The sequence below is a fragment of the Diabrotica virgifera genome, chromosome 8, assembly GCF_917563875.1.
Source record: "Diabrotica virgifera virgifera chromosome 8, PGI_DIABVI_V3a".
Lineage (NCBI taxonomy): Eukaryota > Metazoa > Arthropoda > Insecta > Coleoptera > Chrysomelidae > Diabrotica > Diabrotica virgifera.
The window spans coordinates 227874168-227898337 of NC_065450.1; the positions used below are offsets into that span (position 1 = coordinate 227874168).

Genomic DNA, 24170 nt, shown 5'->3' on the forward strand with positions numbered 1-24170 from the left:
TGGCGCCCGAAAATCGTGTTTTTTCAACTTTTGCTCTATAACTCCAAAGATTTTAACTTTACACCAAAAACACCTAAATAAAAATTCACTGCAATTAAATTCTTCATAAAAACGTGTTTACCCGATTTACTTCGACGAAAATTTTCCCCGGAAAACGCGGGTTTTTTCAACAAAATCTTTAATTTTCAACTAATATTTTAGATAAGTAATTGTTTATCAATAATTAAATAACTTGGTAATATAAAAGCTCTTTTCGTATAGATTATAATTCCAGAAACCGATGGAAATTTAATGAACAGTTTAGTAACAATTGAATTATTAATTAAAAATTTACGGTCGCTATAATAACCCCAATAATTAAGATAAATAATAATAACTATGATTTTGTATAAAAAGACACTGAATCTATCTAATGTACTTTACAGAATTGAAATTGGACTATTTAAGCGGCCTCAGAAATATTTTAAAATTAGAAACAATTTTTTGGCTTATAAACAAATAGAATATCTCGGGAAATATTAAATTAAATTAAATCATGAAAACGGTATTGGAAAAAAAAGCGGCAGGAAGCTTCTTTTAAAAGAAAAAGACGTTTAATTGTGATCAGTGGTTCCTGAGATACAACCGGTCAAAGTTGACCGGCATTTACGGCAAAGATATAAACAATAGGATCATAATTTTCAAACCATCACCTTTTAATTTCGGTCCTCTTTCTCCACACCAATTTTAATATATTTAAAAAACTCATAACATAATATATTATTATAATAAAAACTATCGACATTACCAGTAAAAATTGCCAAAAAAAGCAAAATTACAATCAAATATTAGGTTGGTGAAAATGTAATCTCAAAGCTCAAAATCGGTGTACGTTAAAAAAATGCATTTTCTTGGCTTTCCATGGAGCAATGGCTTCATTCTTTTTTTGTTCCCAAGTAACTCGAGTAGAGCCATCTAACTAATGCATTATTAATTGTCAAACTTGCTTTTGTTTTGTTATAATAGATTAATGTATTTATATGAAAAGAAAACTACATATTTTTTCCAGTTTTAGACTTTTTTTAGATAAACACTAAGTGTACCTTTTAACGTTAAAAACACAAATATTCTCATTTGAAAGCTGTATAATTATTTAAAAAATCTTTATTTAAACAAATTAAAATTTTTTGATATAATGAATAAATTAATTTATTATAACAAAACAAAAGCAAGTTTGACATTTAATAATGCGTTAGTTAGATGGCTCTACTCGAGTTACTTGGGAACAAAAGAAGAATGAAGCCATTGCTCCATGGAAAGCCAAGAAAATGCATTTTTTACGGTACACCGATTTTGAGCTTTGAGATTACATTTTCACCAACCTAATATTTGATTGTAATTTTGCTTTTTTTGGCAATTTTCACTGGTAATGTCGATAGTTTTTATTATAATAATATATGTTATGAGTATTTTAAATATATTAAAATTCTTGTGGAGAAAGAGGACAAAAATAAAAAGGTGATGGTTCGAAAATTATGATCCTATTGTTTATATCTTTGCCGTAAATGCCGGTCAACTTTGACCGGTTGTATCTCAGGAACCACTCATCATAATTAAACTTAAAAGAAGCGTTCTGCCGCTTTTCTTCTAATACCGTTTTCATGGTTTAATTTAATTTAATATTTCCCGAGATATTATACCGGGTGTCCACTTATATTTTCGGTTCAAGATAGAAATATGCGGTTTTCGCTGAAATGTTTTATTTTAGCAAAAGTTTTGTCTGAATGGATTGAATTTTTTATATCGCTTTCAAATACGAAATAAAAAATGGCGGATTTTAAAAAAAAACTTTGTTGACTTTTTTTTAATGGAACACCCAGTATATTTTTTTGTAAATTCAAAGAAAGGTCATTCACCTATCCAGCGATATAAAGTTTTAAAAAATCGGTAGTCAAATCACTGGATAATTAATTTTTAAAATGGGGGGTGCAACGTGGATATTACATACCTAAATAACATAAATGAGCAAAATGATATTTAATATAATTATGTTATGTGATTTCCACATTGCATCTCTCATTTTAAAAATTAATTGCTCAGTCATTTGGCAACCGATTTTAAAAAAATTTATATCCCTGGATAGATAAATGACCGTTTTTTCAAGACACAAACAAATATACTGAGTGTTTTAATAAAAAAAGTCAACAACGTTTTTTTTTCAAAAATCTGCCATTTTTTATTTAAAAGCGATATAAAAAATGGTCATTTACCTAAAAACTTGAAAAAACGGTCATTTATCTATCCAGCGATATAAATTTTTTTAAAATCGGTTGTCAAATGACTGAGCAGTTAATTTTTAAAATGAGAGATGCAATGTGGAAATCACATAACTTGCTTAGTTATGTTATTTAGGTATGTGATATCCACGTTGCACCTCTCATTTTAAAAATTAATTACTCAGTGATTTGACAACCGATTTTGAAAAACTTTATATCGCTAGATAGGTGAATGACCTTTCTTTCAATTTACAAAAGAATATACTGGGTGTTCCACTAAAAAAAAGTCAACAAAGTTCTTTTCAAAAATCCGCCATTTTTTATTTCGTATTTGAAAGCGATTTAAAAAATTCCATCTATTCAGACAAAACTTTTACTAAAATGTAAGTGGACACCCGGTATTTATTTATAAGCCAAGAAATTGTTTATAATTTTAAAATATTCTTGAGGACGCTTAAATGTAAAGTACATTAGATAGGTACAGTGTCTTTTTATATAAAAATCACAGTTATTCTTATTTATCATAATTATTGTGGTTATTATAGCGACCTTGAATTTTTAATTGATAATTCAATTGTTGCTAAACTATTCATTTAATTTTCATCGGCTTCTGGAATTATAATTTAAACGAAAAGAGCTTTTATATTACCAAGTTATTTATTTATTGATAAACAATTACTTATCTAAAATTCTAGTTCAAAATTAAAGATTTTGTTGGAAAAACCCGCGTTTTCCGGGGAAAATTTTCGTCGAAGTAAATCGAAAAAAACACGTCTGTATGCAGAATTTAATTACGGTGAATTTTTATTTTGGTGTTTTTGGTGTAAATTTAAAATCTTTGGAGATATAGAGCAAAAATTGGAAAAAATACGATTTTCGGGCGCCATTTTGTTTATAAAAAAAGTAGCACACTATCTGCCGACTTTGCATACCTATATTTTTAATATATACAATCATAAGATTCGATTCCAGCAATAAAATTGCTGGTAAATAACTTTTCCCAAAAATGGCCTATTCTCCGATAATCTGCCCAGACTACAACAAAGTTCGTTCGATTGCCCTCTGTGTTGTTCTTAATCTATTGACTGACAACTCTAAAGTGTCACGGTCTCCATTCCATAAGTCGTAACTGGTAGAATACAACTGTTGAATATTGCGGATTATCCCTTTTCTTTAGATTTATTGGTAACTATCTTTTTGTTTTTTAACACATCACTGAGGCTTCCTACTGCTGCCCAAGTCGTTCGTATTCTCGTAGTTATCTCTGCCGTTTGATTCTGTTTGCCTAGTTTAATCGTGTGACCTAGGTATATATACTCTTCGACACTTTCGATTTCACTTCCATCTATGTCGATTGTGATATTTTGATTTGTCATCACTTTTGTTTTATTTAAATTCATCTTTAAACCGATTTTCTCAGATTCTCGTTTAAGTTATTTCAGCATGAAGATCAGTGCCTCTGTATTGTTGCTTATGAGTACTATGTGATAGGCAAATCTCAGGTAACTGAAAAATCTGCCATCGATTTTAATTCCACGTTGTTCCCAATTTAACTTCTCGAACACATCTTCTAATGTAAGAGTAAATAACTTTGGAGATATGGTGTCTCCCTGTCTAACACCTCTTTCCGTTCTTATTTTGCTTGTTGTTAGGCCGTCTGCTACATTTATTTGCATAGTTGCATTGTCGTATATGTATTTTAGGAGTATTCTATATCTGGAATAAATCCTTGCGTTATTCATTCCCTCTAATACGGCCCAGAGTTCTGTGGAATCGAATGCCTATTGTAATCCACAAATGCCAAATAAACAGGTTCATTGTATTCGTTACACTTTTCGATAAGTGTCCTTATTGTCTGTAGGTGTTCTATATTCCTATGGTACTATGAGCTTTGCGGAATCCCGCTTGTTCAACAGGTTGGTAAATATCGAATTTATTTGATAGTCTGTTGATAACTATCTTGGTAAGCAGTTTGTATGGATGTGGTAACAGGCTTATTGGTCTGTAATTTTCGAGTTTGTGTTTGTCTGCTTTCTTGTGTAGTAAAAGTACCTGCACATTTTGCCAAGAGGTTGGAAGAGCACCGCCCAAAAGGCAATTGTTCATCAGTATTTTAACTGCCTCCAAAGTAATTTGTTCTCCAGCTGTAATCATCTTAAATAGTTTTTAAAAGCAATAGGTAAAAGTTAAAATATATGAACAAAGAAAGTTTTTGCTTAAAAAAGTATTATTTCAAAGGACAGAGGATGTGTTTTTATTTTGCAATAAACAAATTTATTTGTATCGAAATGTACTAAAAACTAAAATTTATCAATACGTTATTTGTGATTTTCGCTTCGACTTACATCAGTTAAAAAAAAATGATAAAAATCGCTTCGCTAGAACCCAAGATAATACATTTTTTTTATGTTTCCATTTTGAGAGTAAGATTTCATTTTTTTTCTCAGCTCAATAATTAGTATTTTTACTGGTCTGGAATATGTTTATTAATTTTTTTAAGATGTTTGTGATTTTCAAACATTATGAAAGTTTGTACATAGAAAAATCTTCAAATGACAAACATTTTAGCGCAAGAAAAATTCACATATTGTTTATACTTTTGTTGTAAATGGCACTCAACTTTGTTTAAAAGGCATTTTATTTGTTTATAAGCAGAAAAATTCATGTTTATTTAAAAAAATCCTGACGTCGTGCTATTTAACCGATTTTAATTTTTCAAATTGCCAATGAAAGGTACATTGTTCTTCTATGTGTAAAAAAACTTTAAACTTGCTATTTGTTTTATTTTCAGTACTGCAACATTTTCAAAAAAATGTATTTTTTTGCAAAAGTTGGATTGCAAAATCTATTGAACCGATCTTAATGAAATTTACAGTATTGTTTTATTATATCATAAAGTTTTTCTGGGTGAAATATGAAGGTCCTAAGTGTAGCATAAATGGTTGAAAAAAATAAGATGCGAATACTTGTTTTTTAAGGTTTTTTTTTTCGCAATTATTGCTATTTTGCAACAAGGGTGACAATTTTTAACATTTTTAACCAATGCTATCTTGTTGGGAATTTAATTGCCTACGCAACTTTTATGTTAGTGCAAATTTTCTCGGAAATGAATAGTTTTAAAGGTATAATCAAAAAACGAAGAAAAACATCGAATTTTTTTTAATTTTTTGGCATTTTGATTATTTAAACAATGTTCCGGACATTTTTGAGTGGGGAGATAACTCAAATAATAATTATATGCGTTATTTTCAAGCAATTTCTGCAAAAAAATAGGAGTCACCTCTCAACATCCAAATGTACTAATATTTTTACAGATGCGCCCTGGTCTACTCCAACCCATACTCGTGTATGTGGCACTTAACGCTAATGTATGAAACAAAAACAAAGGCAGATTTGGGTCGGATAAGGTCTATTTTCATAACTCCGCACGGTGGTAGTGGTAGTGGTAGTGGTGGCTGATCATAGCAATAGCACACAAAAGTTCGTTGTTCCAGTAACATCGAAGCATGTACTTATTTACGGATCTACCTACAACATGAACATGAATGAGGTATCCCACAGGAGAGGAGAGAAACCGTTACCGTTCAATGATACATTACTAGATGTAGGTAATAAAAATCCGCTTGTAGGAATTGGTAGAGTCGAATAATCTATTGGGAAAATAAACGATTTATAACGACTTATTTATATCAACACTTTTACACCATCAGTCATGTTGATATCGCACGATATATCCAACTTACAAAAAAGTAAAGTTATCAAACATGAACTAAGATAATTTTCAAAATATGTACCATCTAAAAAATCTACCTGAATTGGACATAATTAGAGGATTCTCACTTGAATTCAGTGGTTAAACATGGTCATATTGTATCAATGATATACAGGGTGTTTGGTAAAGAATGAGCCATAGCTTAACCATTGTTTATCTACACAGATACATGGTCTAGTTATACAATGGCTTAACCTTAGATTCCTGAGGTTAAGATAGGTCGATTTAAGCTAACTTTACCTAATTAAGAAAGTTGATAATAACTGAAATACAGAGTGTCAAAGTTAAACTTCTATTTTATTTATTCTTGAATATTTCCTGACAGGCATGAGCTGAAAATTGGTAAGCGCGGGTTTTTTGGGACAAGAAATCTAAAATCGCCACCAAAAATTATGAATTACCCCGAGGGCGCCACATACGTCTTTCAGCGCTCATTTAATACGTTCAATTTTTTTTATCCCCCACTCTACATACTTTTTGAATCCAAATTTTTATTCTCTTAATATTTTTACTTAAAAAAGATATACTACATACATTCATCTCGCTAAACTCAACCGTTTTCGAAATAAACGCATTTTAAATCAGCGCCAAGTATAAAAACGTTTTAAAATAGTAGTTAAATAGACAAATTCAAAACATTAGGTGTAAAATAATTGTATACTCACTACACTATCTTGTCCGTTAACCTCCGCCCCTCTCGCCAGTACCAGTGTTATCACCTCCTCGTGCCCGCTGGCGGCCGCCCTCTGCAACGCCGAACAACCAGCTCCGTCCGGTCCGTCGACTTCGCGGGGGGCGGCCACCGATAGTAGCAGCCGTACCACTTCTCGGTGGCCATTTGCCGCCGCCAAGTGCAGCGCGGTACGACCGTGTTCATCACGCGAGAACCGCACCAACCGTGCCGCCCCCAAATGTCTTCTGCATGCTGCCACATCACCGCGAGCGGCCGCTGCCCGGAGCTCCGCCCCCAAAGTTGGTGGAGTTGCGCCGCCTACGGCACCGCTGTGGATCATTCAGGGCCATCCGACATATCACCTGGAACAAAAAGGAAATTAAATAAATATACACGTCTTCAAGAACATCATATGGATTTCTATATGACCTAAAAAATTGGGTCTGCCCCTTTTATGCACTCCTCCTGTGGGAGTTAGATTCGAAAGCGTCTGCAATTAGACACATCTTGCCTCCTCGAATAAATTTTAGTACCCTTTTATTAATCAATAGAATTTGAGAAACTGTCCATATGTCCAATTTTCTGAAGGAACGACAGACACTTCTGGTGTGGCTGGTTTGGGGACAAGACCTATCTTTCTCTTGCGCTCCTGCTCGAATTTGCTCTAAGTGCAGAAATCTTAGTATAATTATTTCTATATATAATATATAACAAGCGAGTCTTCTAAAGCTGTCACCGCTTCTCGCATCCTAATTTCCAGCATTTTCTGTCGAAGCAGTCTCCAGTTTTTAGGTCTCTTTCGGTCACTCCATCTGCGACATCTTCTCTCCAGGATCGTCTGGTCTACCTCGTTTTCTTCTAGTGAGTGGAGTCCATTTTTCAATTTTTTTCGGCCATTCTCTGAAGGTGTCCATACCAGTTGAGTCTTTTGGCTTCGATTGTGTCATGAGACATCATATCTAGATCAATTACCATTTCTCTCTTAATATATTCGTTCCTCATCCCTAGTTCATTTCCATGGCCTTAATTTTTGATTGGTTTCTTTGGTTTATTTTCCAGAGTTCGGCGCCGTACAACCCAATACTTTCTATTATTGTTTTATACATTCTTCTTTTATTTTCTTTTGTTATTTTATTATTCCACAATAGTCCGTGTAGCTGTCTAGCAATTTCTAGGCTTTCTGGTGTTTCTCCTACAACTAAGTACTCCTCTTACCTACACTTAGTGTACTCCTCTTCCAGTCTTCTCAGCATATAGTCTATATCACTCTCGTCTTCAGCTAGAATGGCTTGGTCGTCAGCGAAGTGTATTGTGTACAATCTATCGTCATCGATTGGGATGCCCATATTGTAGCACTTTCTTCTCCACAGTGAGAGTGCCTCATTTAAATATATTTTAAAGAGTGTAGGTGCTATGCAGCAGCTTTGCTTTAGACCCTTACTAATAGGAATTTCTCGTTAATTTGTTTCAGGTTTTAATGTTTACCGTCATATTTTTGTAAAGCTGTTGTACTGCTTGTATATATTTTTTTGCTTATTCCTTGTTTTTCCATTGCTACCCAGAGCATTGAATCTTTCTTCTTCTTAAGGTGCCTATCCGTTCCGGATGTTGGCGATCAGCATGGCTATTCTAACTTTGCTTGCTGCTATTCTGAATAGTCCGGTTGTCGATGTATTAAACCACTTTCTCAGGTTCTGAAGCCAAGATATTCTTCTTCTCCAGGTCCTCTCTTTCCAAATACCTTGCCTTGAAGAATGAGTTGCAACAAGCCATATCTCTGTTCATTCCTCATAACATGGCCAAGATATTCTAGTTTGCGCTTTTTGATTGTGTTAATAATCTCGCATTCCTTGCCTATTCTACGTAGAACCTCAACATTACTCACACGATCCACCCACGAAATTCTCAAAATGTGCCTGTAACACCACCAGTGGCGGCCCGTGAGGTAGTGCCATAGAGCCATGGCACTACCTTGCTAACTATGCAGAAACATATTTTTTTATCTTAAAAACATTTTAATGCCTGTTTATTTTTTTGTGAATATTGCTCTTTATTTTTATAAATTATATCAAATCTGGCAACTGTGTAGCGCAATGCAAATCTACCGACTCTGGCCACCCACAGCTGACCGGATAAAGGATGAAAATCATAAAAATCCCAGTGCCGAACGGCATAGTGGCTCGTGAGAAAAGAGAAAGATTGTATGAGCATCCTGTGTAAGTGACAGAGAGAGAGAGCGGTATTGCACTTTTAACATACATACGTTTAAATTGGAGTCTCCGTGCCAGGCTCGAAATCTCGAAAAGGAAGTTAGTGGATCTTAAGATACAATGTTTTAGATCTACATATTTCTAGTTTCTTTACGCGTTCGCTTGACGCTATTGTGTTTATTGTCTACTACTGTATTGTATATTTGTGTTTATACTCTACTATATTTTTTAATTTGTAATTATTAGTTAGTGCGTTGTGATCGTGGTGTCGTAGGTATAAAAATAATATTTTGATTATTTTCTACGTTTAATTTATTTATTGACAATGAATCAAATTAGTATATTAAAAAACTCTTTTGGTGGTTTTTCGTTAGAAAAAAAACTACAAATTAAAGAACTCGGTCGGCCTTTACCCGATTTAAAAATTGAAAAACAAAGTGGAAATGGACAAAAACTTCGCTGTCGTAAGTTTAATAAAATTATTTATGATAAAAATAGCTGGTTGTGTGGTTGCGAACAAACTAATAAACTCTTCTGTTTTGTATGCGTTTTTTTGGAGGTGACGAGACTTGGTCAAACAAAGGCACCGATGATCTTGTACATATATGGGAGAAATTGAAATCCCATGAAAAATCTAAAGTGCACATGAATAACGTTTTTAGCTTTTCAATGCTTGGTAAGTTAAATATAAAAACCCAATTAAATTCAGCTTATCGTGATACTCTAATTAAACATAATGAACAGGTAGATAAGAATCGATATTTTTTTTTATTTATATTTTATATCCTTTTTGACCATATCGTAAAACCGCCACAAAAAATTTAGGCAGCTGCCCGGATTCTGGCACTACCTTCCTAAAGTTATACGAGCCGCCACTGAACACCACATCTCGAATGCCTCGAGTTTTCTCAAAGAAACCTCGGAAAGTGTCCAGGCCTCTACTCCGTATAATAACGTAGAAAATACATAGCATCAGATGATAGAGATTTTGGTAGCAAGAGGTAAATCGTGGCTTATGAAAAGAGACTTTATCATTATGAACGCCTCTACGTCCAAGCCTAATTATTTCTGTTTAGAAATATATAGTTAAAATACTAGTAGGCTATATCAACTGCTAAGATAAATACCCTTTCATACCATGGGCGCCCATACCCATGGGTAGGGGGGGTGCCCCCTCTAGCTTTTGGGGTGCTTTAAACTATATATGGTTATCCAAAGTATACAAAATATAATGTGCAACATTTTCACGTCTGGTCCCCCCTGAAAATTTTTGTATGGGCGCCGGTGTTTCATACCATTTTGGATTAAATGTTTTTTTAAGATTTTTCCATATATTTACCTTTTTTTAAATAATGACTGTGTATATTAATTACAGCACAAAAATATTTGGCATAACAATAGGGAATTCCGAATCCTAATATAAAATGAAAATATTTCTAATATTTAGCACGTACAGTAAGTGTATTTGAACAACTAACGATCTATTTTTTCGCATGATTTATATTTATTTATATAATTTAAAACCAAAAGTGACAGAAATAGAATATTTGGTTGAGGTTCCAATCGTCTAGATTCTAGATGTATTAACAGTTTATTACGTTTGCCATTGAAACCATTGTTTCAGAGCAGTTGTTGAGAGATTTTTCGTCGTTTCACACTAATTTAATATACACCAAATAATAGCCCGGTGATAGATCAGGAAGCAAATGTTTCATTTCTAGATTTAATTGATCTCATACATTATTTTTTAAGATGTTGAATCGTCAGACAGGATGTAGGAAATCCCGTATTATGCGTTTTAATGAGTCAACATCAATGTCGTGTACAAACAATGGGACAGTCAACTTGTCAAAGTTCTAAGAATTTATACATGGAACATATTAAAGTCAAATTTTACGAAGACGATAAACAAACCTATATATGTACATAATCATTCTTCTTATAACATTAGGAATCGAAAGTTAGAGGAGTATGGATATAATTTTTGATAAATTTTCTCCATTCTTTTCTGTTCTCTACCATTCGTTTCGTTTCCTGCCAAGATTTGCCCCTATTTCTATTATTTCTGTCAAGTCGCCGCTTTTAAGGTTGTGCCACCATAAGGTGCCATCAGATAGTGTACTACCAGAAGCCATACAGATTCATGAAAAGTCTGACGTTACCAGAAAGGTATTAAAAGCTCCCACAACAACAAAGAATTCCCAGGTCAACTGAAGATTGCAAATTTAGTATATTTAAAACCTGGGACACCACTGGACAAGGTTAGTTCATACAATCCTATATGTCTATTAGATTGTACTGGGAAATTTTATGAAAGCCTCGTAAAACAACTCATAAAATGCCTCTTGAACACGAGCTCTTGAACACAAGAACCATTTCTGAAACGATAGAAATACGATTTTTCAGAAATTAATATCTGACACAGTCAAAATGACAAGAAATGAATCAACTTGAAGAATTTAGAAAGAACAGGGACGTTATGTTACAGGCCAAACGATGGGTCGACATGGAATAACAGAGTATCAAATACAACCATCAGAGAAAGGTTCCAGTACATACCACTAAGGGAGTTGGCTAAGAACAAGACAAAGTACTTCTTCCACTAAGCCACAAGAGGACTCCTTAAGACCAGGGACATCCTCGCAAGAAATGGCATATAGAAGGATGTACAAAAAGAAACACCGACTGATCGACTAACTGATCAGAGTCTAGCCAAGTGGTTGCCTAAAACAAGTACTTACAGAAAAGTAGTGCAGGAGTCAACAACATGAATAATCAGCTATTTTGATGGGAAATGAGCCACAATTAAATCGAAAAAAATAATTTAATCAACGTTTCGACGCCCAAATCGGGTGTCGTTGTCAAGATACAAAATACTACTAAATTAAACAAAAATGTAGTTTAGTAAATCTTCAATACTTACGATGTCTTGTTCGATAAAAAATAAATTTAACCTGTGAAATTGTAACCTTTCCCGTATCATTGACAAACTGGCTATATGTAGTATATTTTGGAGTCTTCTGCTTGAGTATGCTGGCCGCAACCTCAAGCCCTTTGGTATTAAGTTGTTATTCCAACATCGTCTTAAAAATTTGATTGAATTTTGACAGTGTGCCAGTTTCTCGTACAAGGTTTCCAATCTCCTAAAATTTTGACACACGATAGGCCCACACCGGTTTTTTAATGTTGTTCGGAAGCTATTTCCTTGTGGCATTTTTATAATTAGCTATTTAGATGGGAAATAAGCCACAATTAAATTGAAAAAAAATATTTTATTAACGTTTCGACGCCCAAATCGGGTGTCGTTGTCAAAATACAAAACACTATTAAATTAAACAAAAACAACATTTTTACGAAATTTGGATCGACATGACAGTGGCTGTGCGAGTGGTGCGAGGTTGCCAATTTTTGTTGTAGGTTTCTCTACATGTACCGATGCATAATATGTACGTTTTTGGGGATCATGATAATTTTAAAAAGGGGTGACCGACCGCTTGGGAAAACCTTAAGTCTTACATTTTTTTAGTTTTTGGTATTATTTTAAGTAATAACATTAGTGTAATATTTAAATAAAAATACAATTAAACTGTTTAAAATATCAAAAGTCTAATAAGTCAGGAAATAAAATTCGAAATTATTTATTCTCTGAGCTTTTTAAGTTGGAAAAATAAAGCATAACAGAGTGGTGAAATACTCGACAAGGGAAATCTAAATTGCATTTCACGTCCTGTCATTCACCGTGATAATAATTTTAGCGAACTATTTCCTTTAATATCCACCAAAGGTGAATAAAGTATAAACTAAAAGAAAAGAAAAAATGGTTCAGACTTGATTACAGTACAGAGCCTCTACTATGTGCCTTTACGTATTTCGGAATAACCGTTTCCTCATCGGACCACCTGGGTAGAGACACTGAACTGAAATCAAATCCTTTCATCCTTTCCGGGTAATTATTAGTAGTAATTACACAAGAGCTCTAAAATTCTATATTAATTTTAGAGATCGAGTGCAATTTGTTGCGATTATTTCATGAATAAAACTGTTCAAAACCAAAATTTTATAGTAATTTATTTATGTAAGTACAAATTAGTACAATTAAACACACAGTTGTTATAAATATTTGACGGTTGAAAGTCATCACTTTTATAATTTTTAAAACATTAATTGTCATTAATGTCACTGAATGTATTTTTTCATAGCAACGAAGGGCATCTGACGTAATATACATGACGACGGGAAATTATCAAAAATTATCGGGTATAATATATCAAAAGAGAGTGAGAATAAATTGAAAATAATGGGAAAGTTTTTCGAAAATTTGTTGTCTGCCAATAGACACGAGAGCCCGCAGGGCTCGAGTGGCTATTGCCCAATGACAACAAATTTGAGTAAAAATGAAGCATTATTTTCTTATTTTCTTATTTATTCTTACTGTCGTGTGATATTCGTAAGATTATTTTTTAATACGTATATTATGGATATTTTCTTAAATGTGACAGTTGTCAAAACTAGGAAACTGGTTGCCATTAAACAGAAACAATCTACTTAAAAAAATTCTATCGGTAATTTTCTACAGTAGATAATTCTCAGTATAATTCTCATTTAAAGATAGAGTTACTACAAATAAAATGGTATCTTTGGATGGTGAAATGATTGTGAAAAGCAATAGTTTTAAGTATCTAGGATCGGTATTACAGAGTAATGGAGAAATAGATGGAGATGCATGCAGTAGAATTAGGGCTGGATGGATGAAGTGGAAAGAAGCGAGTGGTGTGTTGTGTGACAGAAAAATTCCAATGAAGCTGAAGGGAAAATTCTATAAAACAGCCATAAGACCGGCTATGATGTACGGAACTGAATGTTGGGCAGTGAAAAAGAAAGAGGAACAACGAATGCATGTGGCGGAATTGAAAATACTTAGATGGATGAGTAGAGTGACAAAGAAGGATAAAATTAGAAATGAGTATATTAGGGGAAGTCTAGGTGTGGCACCAATTGATGCCAAAATGAGAGAGCATAGGTTAAGATGGTTTGGTCATGTTCAGCGTCGAGACGTTAATCACCCAATACGAAGAATAGCTGAAGTGCAGATTCCTGGAAGGAGTAGGAGAGGAAGACCAAAGAAGACCTGGGGGGAGACGATAAGGCAGGACATGTTGGTAAAGGGGATTAACATTGATATGACCCAAGATAGAATTGTGTGGAGAAATACAATTAGGGAAGCCGACCCCGCATAGGGATAAGGCAAAGAGAATGATGATAATTCTCAGTATAATTTTAATCTGATTGGACAGAATTAAACACGTGATCAAATATCTTACTATACGATTGGAAGTTAAAATCATTAAAAAATAATCAGTTTAATTTTTATTTCTGTAGCTTTCTATTGGTCAGAATCTCCTATGAATGAAATAATCAGTAGTAATTGCACAAGAGCTCTAAAATTCTGTATTAATTTTAGAGATCGAGTGCAATTTGTTGCGATTATTTCATGAATAAAACTGTTTAAAACCAAAATTTTATTGTAATTTATTTATGTAAGTACAAATTAGTACAATTAAACACACAGTTGTTATAAATATTTGACGGTTGAAAGTCATCACTTTTATAATTTTTAAAACATTAATTGTCATTAATGTCACTGAATGTATTTTTTCATAGCAACGAAGGGCATCTGACGTAATATACTTGACGACGGGAAATTATCAAAAATTATCCGGTATAATATCACAAGAGAGTGAGAATAAATTGAAAATAATGCGACAGTTTTTCGAAAATTTGTTGTCTGGCAATAGACACGAGAGCCCGCAGTGCTCGAGTGGCTATTGCCCAACGACAACAAATTTGAGTAAAAATGAAGCATTATTTTCTTATTTATTCTGTGATATTCGTAAGATTATTTTTTAATACGTATATTATGGATATTTTAAATGTGACAGTTGTCAAAACTAGGAAACTGGTTGCCATTAAACACAAACAATCTACTTAAAAAAATTCTATCGGTAATATTCTACAGTAGATAATTCTCAATATAATTTTAATCTGATTGGACAGAATTAAACACGTGATCAAATATCTTACTATGCGATTGGAAGTTAAAATCATTAAAAAATAATCAGTTTGATTTTTATTTCTGTAGCTTTCTATTGGTCAGAATCTTCTATCAATGAAATAATCAAAATAATTACCAAAGATGCTACTAGCACAATCTATGAATCAAAAGTCAATAAGTCAGGAAATACCCTGGTGCTCCGATGAGGGAACGGTTATTCCGAAATACATATCTACGTATTAGCACATAGTAGAGGCTCTGTACTGTAATCAAGTCTGAACCATCTTTTTTTTTTCTTTTTGTTTAAAATATATTTATTTCGTTGAAATTACAATAATGGAAGTATAACTTCTTATGTGCGTACAAAGTACACACTTCTTCTTCTTCTTAAAGTTCCGCTCCTATCGGAGATTGGAAATCATTCTGGCAATTATAATTTTGTCGGTTACGCGCCGGAACAGTTCAATTGAACTGCATCCAAACCATTCACGGAGATTGCGTAGCCACGAGATTTTACGTCTTCCTACGCTTCTTCTGCCTTTGATTTTGCCCTGCATTATATTCCTTAATAGTTCGAAAGTACACACACACACTTTTTTATTTTGATTATGATTCTGGTCCCTGACGATATTTTTGTTTGATAGCCGATGAAAAAAATCAAAGATTGGTAAAAGGAAAGTGGGTTCTCCTTTACGAATACCCCTGGATCCCGCGTACCAAAAAAATGTTTATTAATAGCAAGTTTTCCTAGTCTGCTGTTCGAAACCTGTAACCTGTTCTACAATTAAAACTTCCCCTGTTCCAGTGTTCCCGTACATCAAAGTTTGTCCGACTAGACACCGTTAAGCTACTAACAAATTTTCAGCTTGTTATTAATCAACTTTTTTTGGTACGCAGGATCCAGGCCTAAAACTACAAATTACGCAATCGAAACATGCATAGTCAAAGAATTTTCAAAAATTTACCGGTCTATAAAAATGTCTAAAATGATTGATTGATAGTGTTGTCACTAGAACAGAGATCTTTGATCTAGCGAATATTTTTATAGGAAGCCGTAGTGAAGTAAGTGTTTATATTCCTCTTTTTTTTTAGTTGTAAAATTTAATTTTCTGGTTGGACAAGATTCTGAAGAATTTTTAGAATATGTTGCAGTTCTCTGTTATGGTTTTAATTAATTTTTTTCCTGTTAACATTCCTTTCGTTTCTGACATGCTCAGACATTTTTTCAACTCAATGAACTCTACTATAATATAATAACTACATCTTACACTGAAATGTTTTTTTTTTGTTTTCACTAATAGGCAACGAAATAAAACACTGAAATCGCCTGATCCTTTAAATTTTTTAAAGTAAGACGGATCGTTATTAAACCAGTGGCGTACTGAGCATGGTTCCGCGGCTTCCGTGGAACCAGGGCCCGAGCCCCGCAGGGCCCGTTCTAGCGCACTTTTTGGTTCTTTTATTTCTAATTTGATGGAGACATTTTGAACTACACAAGAACACACTAGGAAATGTAACTGCTTAATAAATTTTAATTCTTTGTAGGTACTTATAAATAAAAACGAAGAATAAATATTCATAAAAAAAGAAAACAAAATTTATTAATAAACACAGGGAACACTTTTGTTAGGTTCCTTATTCGTTTTACCTGATTACCGAAGACCTTGTTTCAACACTTGTTTAAAGACTAACCGCCGCGCGCCGGTGCCTGCCTACACGTGCTAACTTAAACACTTGTATTTTTTATATTAGCACGATCAATGAATAAGTAATAAGTTTAATAAGTTGTAGGTAAACTACAAAGTTGCAGAAATTCGGAAACTGGTCAATGCAAGTTTTATACGGTGGGTCATAAAAATAATCCCAATACAATAGGTTCAATGCTCGATAATCGTGTACATAGTTTCCTCATCCTTCAGCCTGTACTTTTAGGTAATTCAACTGAAACTAAATTGTAAATATAGACAATATGTAGCGGTAGGGATAATAATAATAAGGATAAATACAAACCGTCAGTAGAAAAAATAGAACGTTAATAATCCGGATTAATTGGGACCGGACCCCATCCGGATTATAAAATTATTCGGATTATCGAAATGACCTTATAGTTCAGGTTAATGAGGAAAAAAATATCCTGTTGGTGACACAACCCCCTCCAGGCCGAAATCAAATTTTTTAAGTAGTATGGACATCTATAATAATAACCTATATACAGTAGAACCTCGATTATCCGTCAGGGCACCGGACCAAGGGTATGACGGATAATCTAAAAGACGGTTAACAGAACATTTAAAAAAATTAAAAATTCATAGTACAACGCTCAAATTTTATTTGTATGGTTTGTTTGACAATATAAGAGGGATTTGTGTTCGTACATTTGAATCAATTTAAAATATTCTGAAATCTTTGTTTGTTTTACTGTTGCTTCACATTTTGCGACGGCTGAATTTCTTAATCGGCATAAGATCATGCAATCTACTTTATTGGCTTCTTCTTGTTGAGAATTCCACTCGATGAATCATTGCATATGCGATGCAGCTTCTCTAGATTATTTACGCACATCTTTGTCAGTTACAATAGGTTCATCAACATAGCTACAGTCAAATTCCAAGTCTGTGTCAGCTTCTGAATCTGTTTGGTCCGCCTTTGTTGCCATTTCAACGATTTCTTTATCTGTCAGCAATAGATAGCCGTTTGTATCCTCATCACAAATCAAATTAACTTTTTATTTATTTTTTTACATTAAAATTTTTGCTTATGTAGTTAATACAACTTCTGTATGTTCTCTGACGGTTAACAGAGGTGACGGTTAATGGAGAGACGGATAATCGAGGTTCCACTGTAATATGTTTCCTGCAGCCGATGTTGATGATATACATAGTTATAAAAAAAATAAAGATCAAAAAACGGTAAATTTTCGCTTTTTTAGTCTATTACCAAAAAGTTGAGCATTTTAAACAAATTTAAGAGTAAGAAACTTATAAATAGTATAAAAAACTTCAATATGGCGTTTACTGAATATGTCTATCCTTATTGGTTGCTTAGAAAATTGCAAAATAAATTACAAATTTTGAGTTTTTAAAAATTAATTTAGAACATTGTTATTAAACAGAATGCTGAGACTTCTGGTGCTTAAATCATACACTAAATTTCACAGCAATCGGCCAAATAGTTTAAAAGTTATTTAATTTGTTTATCCCAAATTAATTTTTTTGCAACACTATAAGTCAGAAAATGATGTTACAGTAATACTTTGGATAGTTTATGAAAGAAGAAGATTTACACTATTAATTTAATTAAAAAGAATGACAATAAATAATTCTACATATTGCAAAATTATTTTGCAAGAACATGTGAATTAAAAAAGAGGGGGCTAAATTCGTCCCTAATTGTCCTAGGACAACTGTTTTTCTTTCTAAATGTGTATAAAAATTCAGTCTTTCTAAATATGAAAAAATAATTTTTCTACGGGTAACGGTTAAGAAGTTATTCTTATTGTTTATAAGTAAACAAAAAATCGACATGTCTTTGCAAAATAATTTTAGACTGTTTAAAATTACTTGTTATTTTTTTTAATTAAGTTAATAGTTAAAATGTTCTTCTTTCACAAACTGTCCGAAGTGTTACTGTAACCTCATAATTTTCTGACTTATAGTGTTGCAAAAAAAATGAATTTGGGATAAACTAATTAAATATTTTTTAAACTATTTGACCAATTGCTTCAAAATTTAAAATATAATTTAAGCACAAGAAGTGTCAGCATTCCGTGTAATAAGAAGGTTCTAACTTAATTTTTACATAAGTTATGAACATTTATAAAATCTCAAAATTTATTACTTATTTTGCAATTTTCTAAGCAACAAATAATGATAGACATATTGAGCGAAAGCCATATTGAATTTTTTTATATGATTTATGAGTTTCTTATTCTCAAATTTGTTTAGAATGCTTAACTTTTTAGTAATAGACGAAAAAAGCGAAAGTTTTCCGTTTTTTGATCTTCAATACCTTCCTGAGTTTTACGAAAGCTTGTCGAGCTTGCTCAATGCGACATTTTACTTCTCTGTTCGATGCCCAGCCCAGTCTTCAAAAAGCCACGTGCCCAGGCATTTTTGCTCACTCTTTCGAGGGACTTGGTATTTAGTCAAGGGCGGATCCAGGGAGGGGGCTATGGGGGCCATGGCCCCTCCCGAGAATTTAAAAAAATATAAATTTAAATATTTGCCGTTTAAATGTTTTTAGTATTAAACACATATATATGTACAAAACAGGGGAAAAATATGTTTTCTGGACTAGAAATCAACAAAAGCAGTAACGGAAGCTTCAAGATTGACATAGGATATTTTATAAATCAAAATGTTGATAATTTTACAAAGTGCTAATTGTTAGAACAACCTTGGCAGCCATCAAAATTGTATCAATTTCCATATTCTGTACACACAAAGAATAAAAAAGAAATAAAGCGTTACTTGGATCACTAGCATTTAGAACAAAGGATTTGGTGGGTACTTTCACACCGTCAAAAGGGATTGTTTTACAAGTATTGCGTTTTATTTTTCTAATGAAAAATATGATCAAAATAAAGGGATGACAGCCCAAAGCTTTGTCCTGAAACCTTTAACATCTTTCGCCAAACTGATGGGCAAAGACGGAGCCATACAAACCCATGAAAAAACATAATACCACAAGGAGTGCGTTCAAGTTGGGCTGAATTTTCTACAAAGTTATCGCAACCCACAAAAGTCAGTCATTAACCAGATAGACTCTCAAAGGTCTAAACATATACAAGAAAATAGAGAAAGACTACGACGTATAGTAGAGTCTAGTGTTCTTAGGTCGACAAAATATTCCTCTGAGAGGCCACCATGATGATGGACTTCTTCTTCTGGACGAAGATGCTGGACCTAGCAATGAGGGGAAGTGTTAAGGTTTAAAATCGCATCAGGAGATGAGACTCTTAAACAACACCTATCCACAGCATCTTCCCGAACAACATACATTAGTAGCACCAGTTAAAATCAATTGATACCATGTAGTGGTGAAGAAATAATTGAACATATAATAAATGAGGTTCAGAGTGTAAATTATTACTATTACTGTATCATATTTGACGAAATGCCCGACGTACCCCAGGTGGAACAGCTTTACCTAAATTTGAGGTACATGGATACAGAATAACAACATTCGTAAAGATTTTGTCAAATTCATTGGCGCTTATGAGAACATAAAAATAATTAGTGAAAATTAAGAGAGAGGGGAGGAACAAGTTCTGACAGGAGGAGCATTGGGAAAAATAGTATTAAACTTGTTGAAAGAACTGCACTTGGATCCGACAAATGTGTAGGAATCGGTACTGAGTTTAATAATGTCTATTAAGCTAGAAAGACCATTTCATAAGGGAGCCATGAGACACACCCCATATTTTTTTGCTATTTTATTGCTAATTTATTACGCAAATTAAAAATTTATTGCTTCATCCCCTTCAGAGAAACAGGTGGCCATTCCAGCTTAATATTAAGCTAGAAAGGCCAACATTCATATATCCGAAACGAAAGTAGATAGAGAGTTGCTTCCGGTGGTCTATTTTATTGCTAATTAATTGCTAATTTATTACGCAAAACAAAAATTTATTGCTTCATCCCCTTCAGAGAAACTGGTGGCCATTCCAGCTTAATATTAAGCTAGAAAGGCCAACATTCATATATCCGGAACGAAAGTAGATAGAGAGTTGCTTCCGGCGGCCTACTTTATTGCTAATTAATTGCTAATTTATTACGCAAATCAAAAATTTATTGCTTCATCCCCTTCAGCGGTGGCCATTCCAGCTTAATATTAAGCTAGAAAGGCCAACATTCATATATCCGGAACGAAAGTAGATAGAGTGTTGCTTCGGGTGGCCTATTTCATTGCTAATTAATTGCTAATTTATTACGCAAAACAAAAATTTATTGCTTCATCCCCTTCAGAGAAACAGGTGGCCATTTCAGCTTAATATTAAGCTAGAATAGCCAACATTCATATTTCCGGAACGAAAGTAGATATAGGGTAGCTTCCGGCGGCATATTTTATTGCTAATTAATTGCTGAAAGATTGAGTTTACAAGAATTTACAAACTCACCCCCTTCAACCCCTACCGTTATCATCATTCCCCGGAATCCGCAAAAAGTGAAAATAACCAGTTTAAAGAGCTAAAACCAAGTACGTATTTTTTGCTCATTAATTACTACATGTCTAAGCCAAAAATGCATGTTTTGCTTCCTCCCCTAACGAGCCACAATGGCTGCAGCGGTTTAATACTTAAGGCTGCAATACTCAACACTCCTATTTCAGGAAAGAAAGCAGATAGAGGGTCGCTTCTGGCGGCATATTTAATTTTTAATTAATTGCTGAAAGATGGGTTATACCAGTATTTACAAACTCACCCCCTCTAACCCCTGCCGTTATCATCGTTCCACGGATTTCACAAAGCGTGAAAATAATCAGTTTAAAAACTTAAAACCAAGTGGGTATTTTTTTCTAATTAACGGCTGCAGGTCTACGCCAAAAACCAATTTTTTGCTTCATCCCCTAACGAGAAACAATGGCTACTGCGGTTTAATTCTTAAGCTACAATACCCAACACTCCTATTTCAAGAACGAAAGCAGATAGAGCTACCCTCTATCTGCTTTCGTTACTGAAATAGGAGAATTGAGTGTTGTAGCTTAAGTATTCAACCGCAGTAGCCATTTTTACTGGTTAGGGGATGAAGCGATAAAATCAAATTTGGCGTAGACCTGCAGCAGTTGCTTAGGAAAAAAATACCCACTTGGTCTTAGATTTTTAAACTGGTAATTTTCACTTTCTGTGAAATCCGTTGAGCGATGATAATGGTAGGGGTTGGACGGGATGAGTTTGTAAATTCTGGTATATCCAATCTTTCAGCAATTAATTAGCAATAAAATATACCGCCGGAAGCTACTCTCGATCTACTTTCTTTCCAGAAATATGAATGTTAGCTCTTCTAACTTAATATTAAGCTAGAATTGCCACCTGTTTCTCTGAAGGGGTTGAAGCTATAAATTTGTAATTTGCGTAATAAATAAGCAATTAATTAATAATAAAATAGGCCGCCAGAAGCGACGCTCTATCTGTTTTCGTTACTGAAACGGGAGAATTGAGTGTTGTAGTATTCAACCGCATTAGCCATTGTTGCTCGTTAGGGGATGATGCAATAAAATCGTTTTTGGTGTAGACCTGCAGCAGTTGCTTAGGAAAAAAATACCCACTTGGTCATAGGTTTTTAAACTAGTAATTTTGACTTTCTGTGAAATCCGGGGAATGAGAACAACGGTGGGGGTTGGAGGGGGTGTGTTTGCAAATTGTGGTATACCATATCTTTCAGCAATTAATTAGCAATAAAATATGCCGCTGGAAACGACCCTCTATCTGTTTTCGTTCCTGAAATAGGAGTGTTGGGTATTGTAGCATAAGGATCAAACCGCAGTAGCCATTGTTTCTCGTTAGGGGATGAAGCAAAAAATTGGTTTTTGGCGTAGACCTGCAGCTGTTAATTAGAAAAAAATACCCACTTGGTTTTAAGTTTTTAAACTGATTATTTTCACTCTTTGTGAAATCCGTGGAACGATGATAACGGTAGGGGTTGGAGGGGGTGAGTTTGTAAATTCTGGTATACCCCATCTTTCAGCAATTAATTAAAAATTAAATATGCCGCCAGAAACGACCCTCTATCTGCTTTCTTTCCTGAAATAGGAGTGTTGAGTATTGTAGCCTTAAGTATTAAACCGCAGTAGCCATTGTGGCTCGTTAGGGGAGGAAGCAAAAAATTCATTTTTGGCTTAGACCTGTAGCAATTAATAAGCAAAAAATACGTACTTGGTTTTAGCTCTTTAAACTGGTTATTTTCACTTTTTGTGGATTCCGGGGAATGATGATATCGGTAGGGGTTGAAGGGGGTGAGTTTGTAAATTCTTGTAAACTCAATCTTTCAGCAATTAATTAGCAATAAAATAGGCCACTGGAAGCAACTCTCTATCTACTTTCGTTCCGGATATATGTATGTTGGCCTTTCTAGCTTAATATTAAGCTGGAATGGCCACCTGTTTCTCTGAAGGGGATGAAGCAATAAATTTTTGTTTTGCGTAATAAATTAGCAATTAATTAGCAAAAAAATAGGCCACCGGAAGCAACTCTCTATCTACTTTCGTTCCGGATATATGAATGTTGGCCTTTCTAGCTTAATATTAAGCTGGAATGGCCACCTGTTTCTCTGAAGGGGATGAAGCAATAAATTTTTAATTTGCGTAATAAATTAGCAATAAAATAGCAAAAAAATATGGGGTGTGTTTCATGGCTCCCTTATGAAATGGTCTTTCTAGCTTAATAGACATAGTTTATAATAATACATAGATACTTTAATAACGATTAGCTTTGAATGTATTTATGGCACCCAATAGTGTGTGAAAAGGGCCTTAAAACTCACCGTTGTGACCCTAATGTTTAAAAATTGTCCCAAGATCCCCGGTACCCTCCTCCAAAAAAAATTCATGGCCCCTCCCGAAAATCGGCCCTGTATCCGCCCTTGTATTTAGTGCTATGGTGGAGTTTTCAAGTGAATCCTAGTTCCTGGAGATGATCACGAATTTGCTCTTTTTCGTATTAATCTCTAATCCCATTTGCTTACTGTATTCTCCGATTATAGTGATAAGGAACCTCTGTTCATACAGCAGGCGCGGATCCAAGGGGGGGTCAATGGGGTCAATTGGCCCCTCCTTGAGACTTCGCCTGGTGTCGCCTTTTTTTAAGAAAGAGATAATTGCGATTGAAAATAAATACATAGTGAGTTTTGTGTCCTGTTGACAACTGAATACCGGAAAGAAACATAAAACAGGATTCCTTCTCCAAATTACGTATTCTCGGTCTTACTGTATGGTGTCGAGTCTTGGACTGTGAATAAAATCGATCTACTTACCTAAATCGCCTTGAGGCTTTCGAAAGGTGGTTCTATAGAAGAATTTGAAAAGTATCTTAGGTGAAGAAGATTCGAAACTCCACAATACTAGAACGTCTCAGCAAGACTACTGAGATTATAGAAGGCATCAAGAAGAGAAAAGTGGAGTATTTTGGACATGTAATGAGAAGTTTCAAATATAGGTTGCTACAAAATATTATGCAAGTGAAAATAGAAGGCAAACGCAGTCCAGGACGAAA

General features: G+C 33.9%; 1 protein-coding gene across 1 annotated transcript in view; it reads right to left on the bottom strand.

The window, feature by feature from the left end:
- Positions 1-24170, bottom strand: part of LOC114331814 (espin) — a 142324-nt gene that overhangs the window by 74254 nt on the left and 43900 nt on the right. Inside the window, exon 2 of the mRNA XM_050659735.1 lies at positions 6693-7062. Coding sequence (XP_050515692.1) covers positions 6693-7040 — 348 coding nt within the window. The 5' untranslated portion in view covers positions 7041-7062. The remainder of the gene's footprint in view (positions 1-6692; positions 7063-24170) is intronic.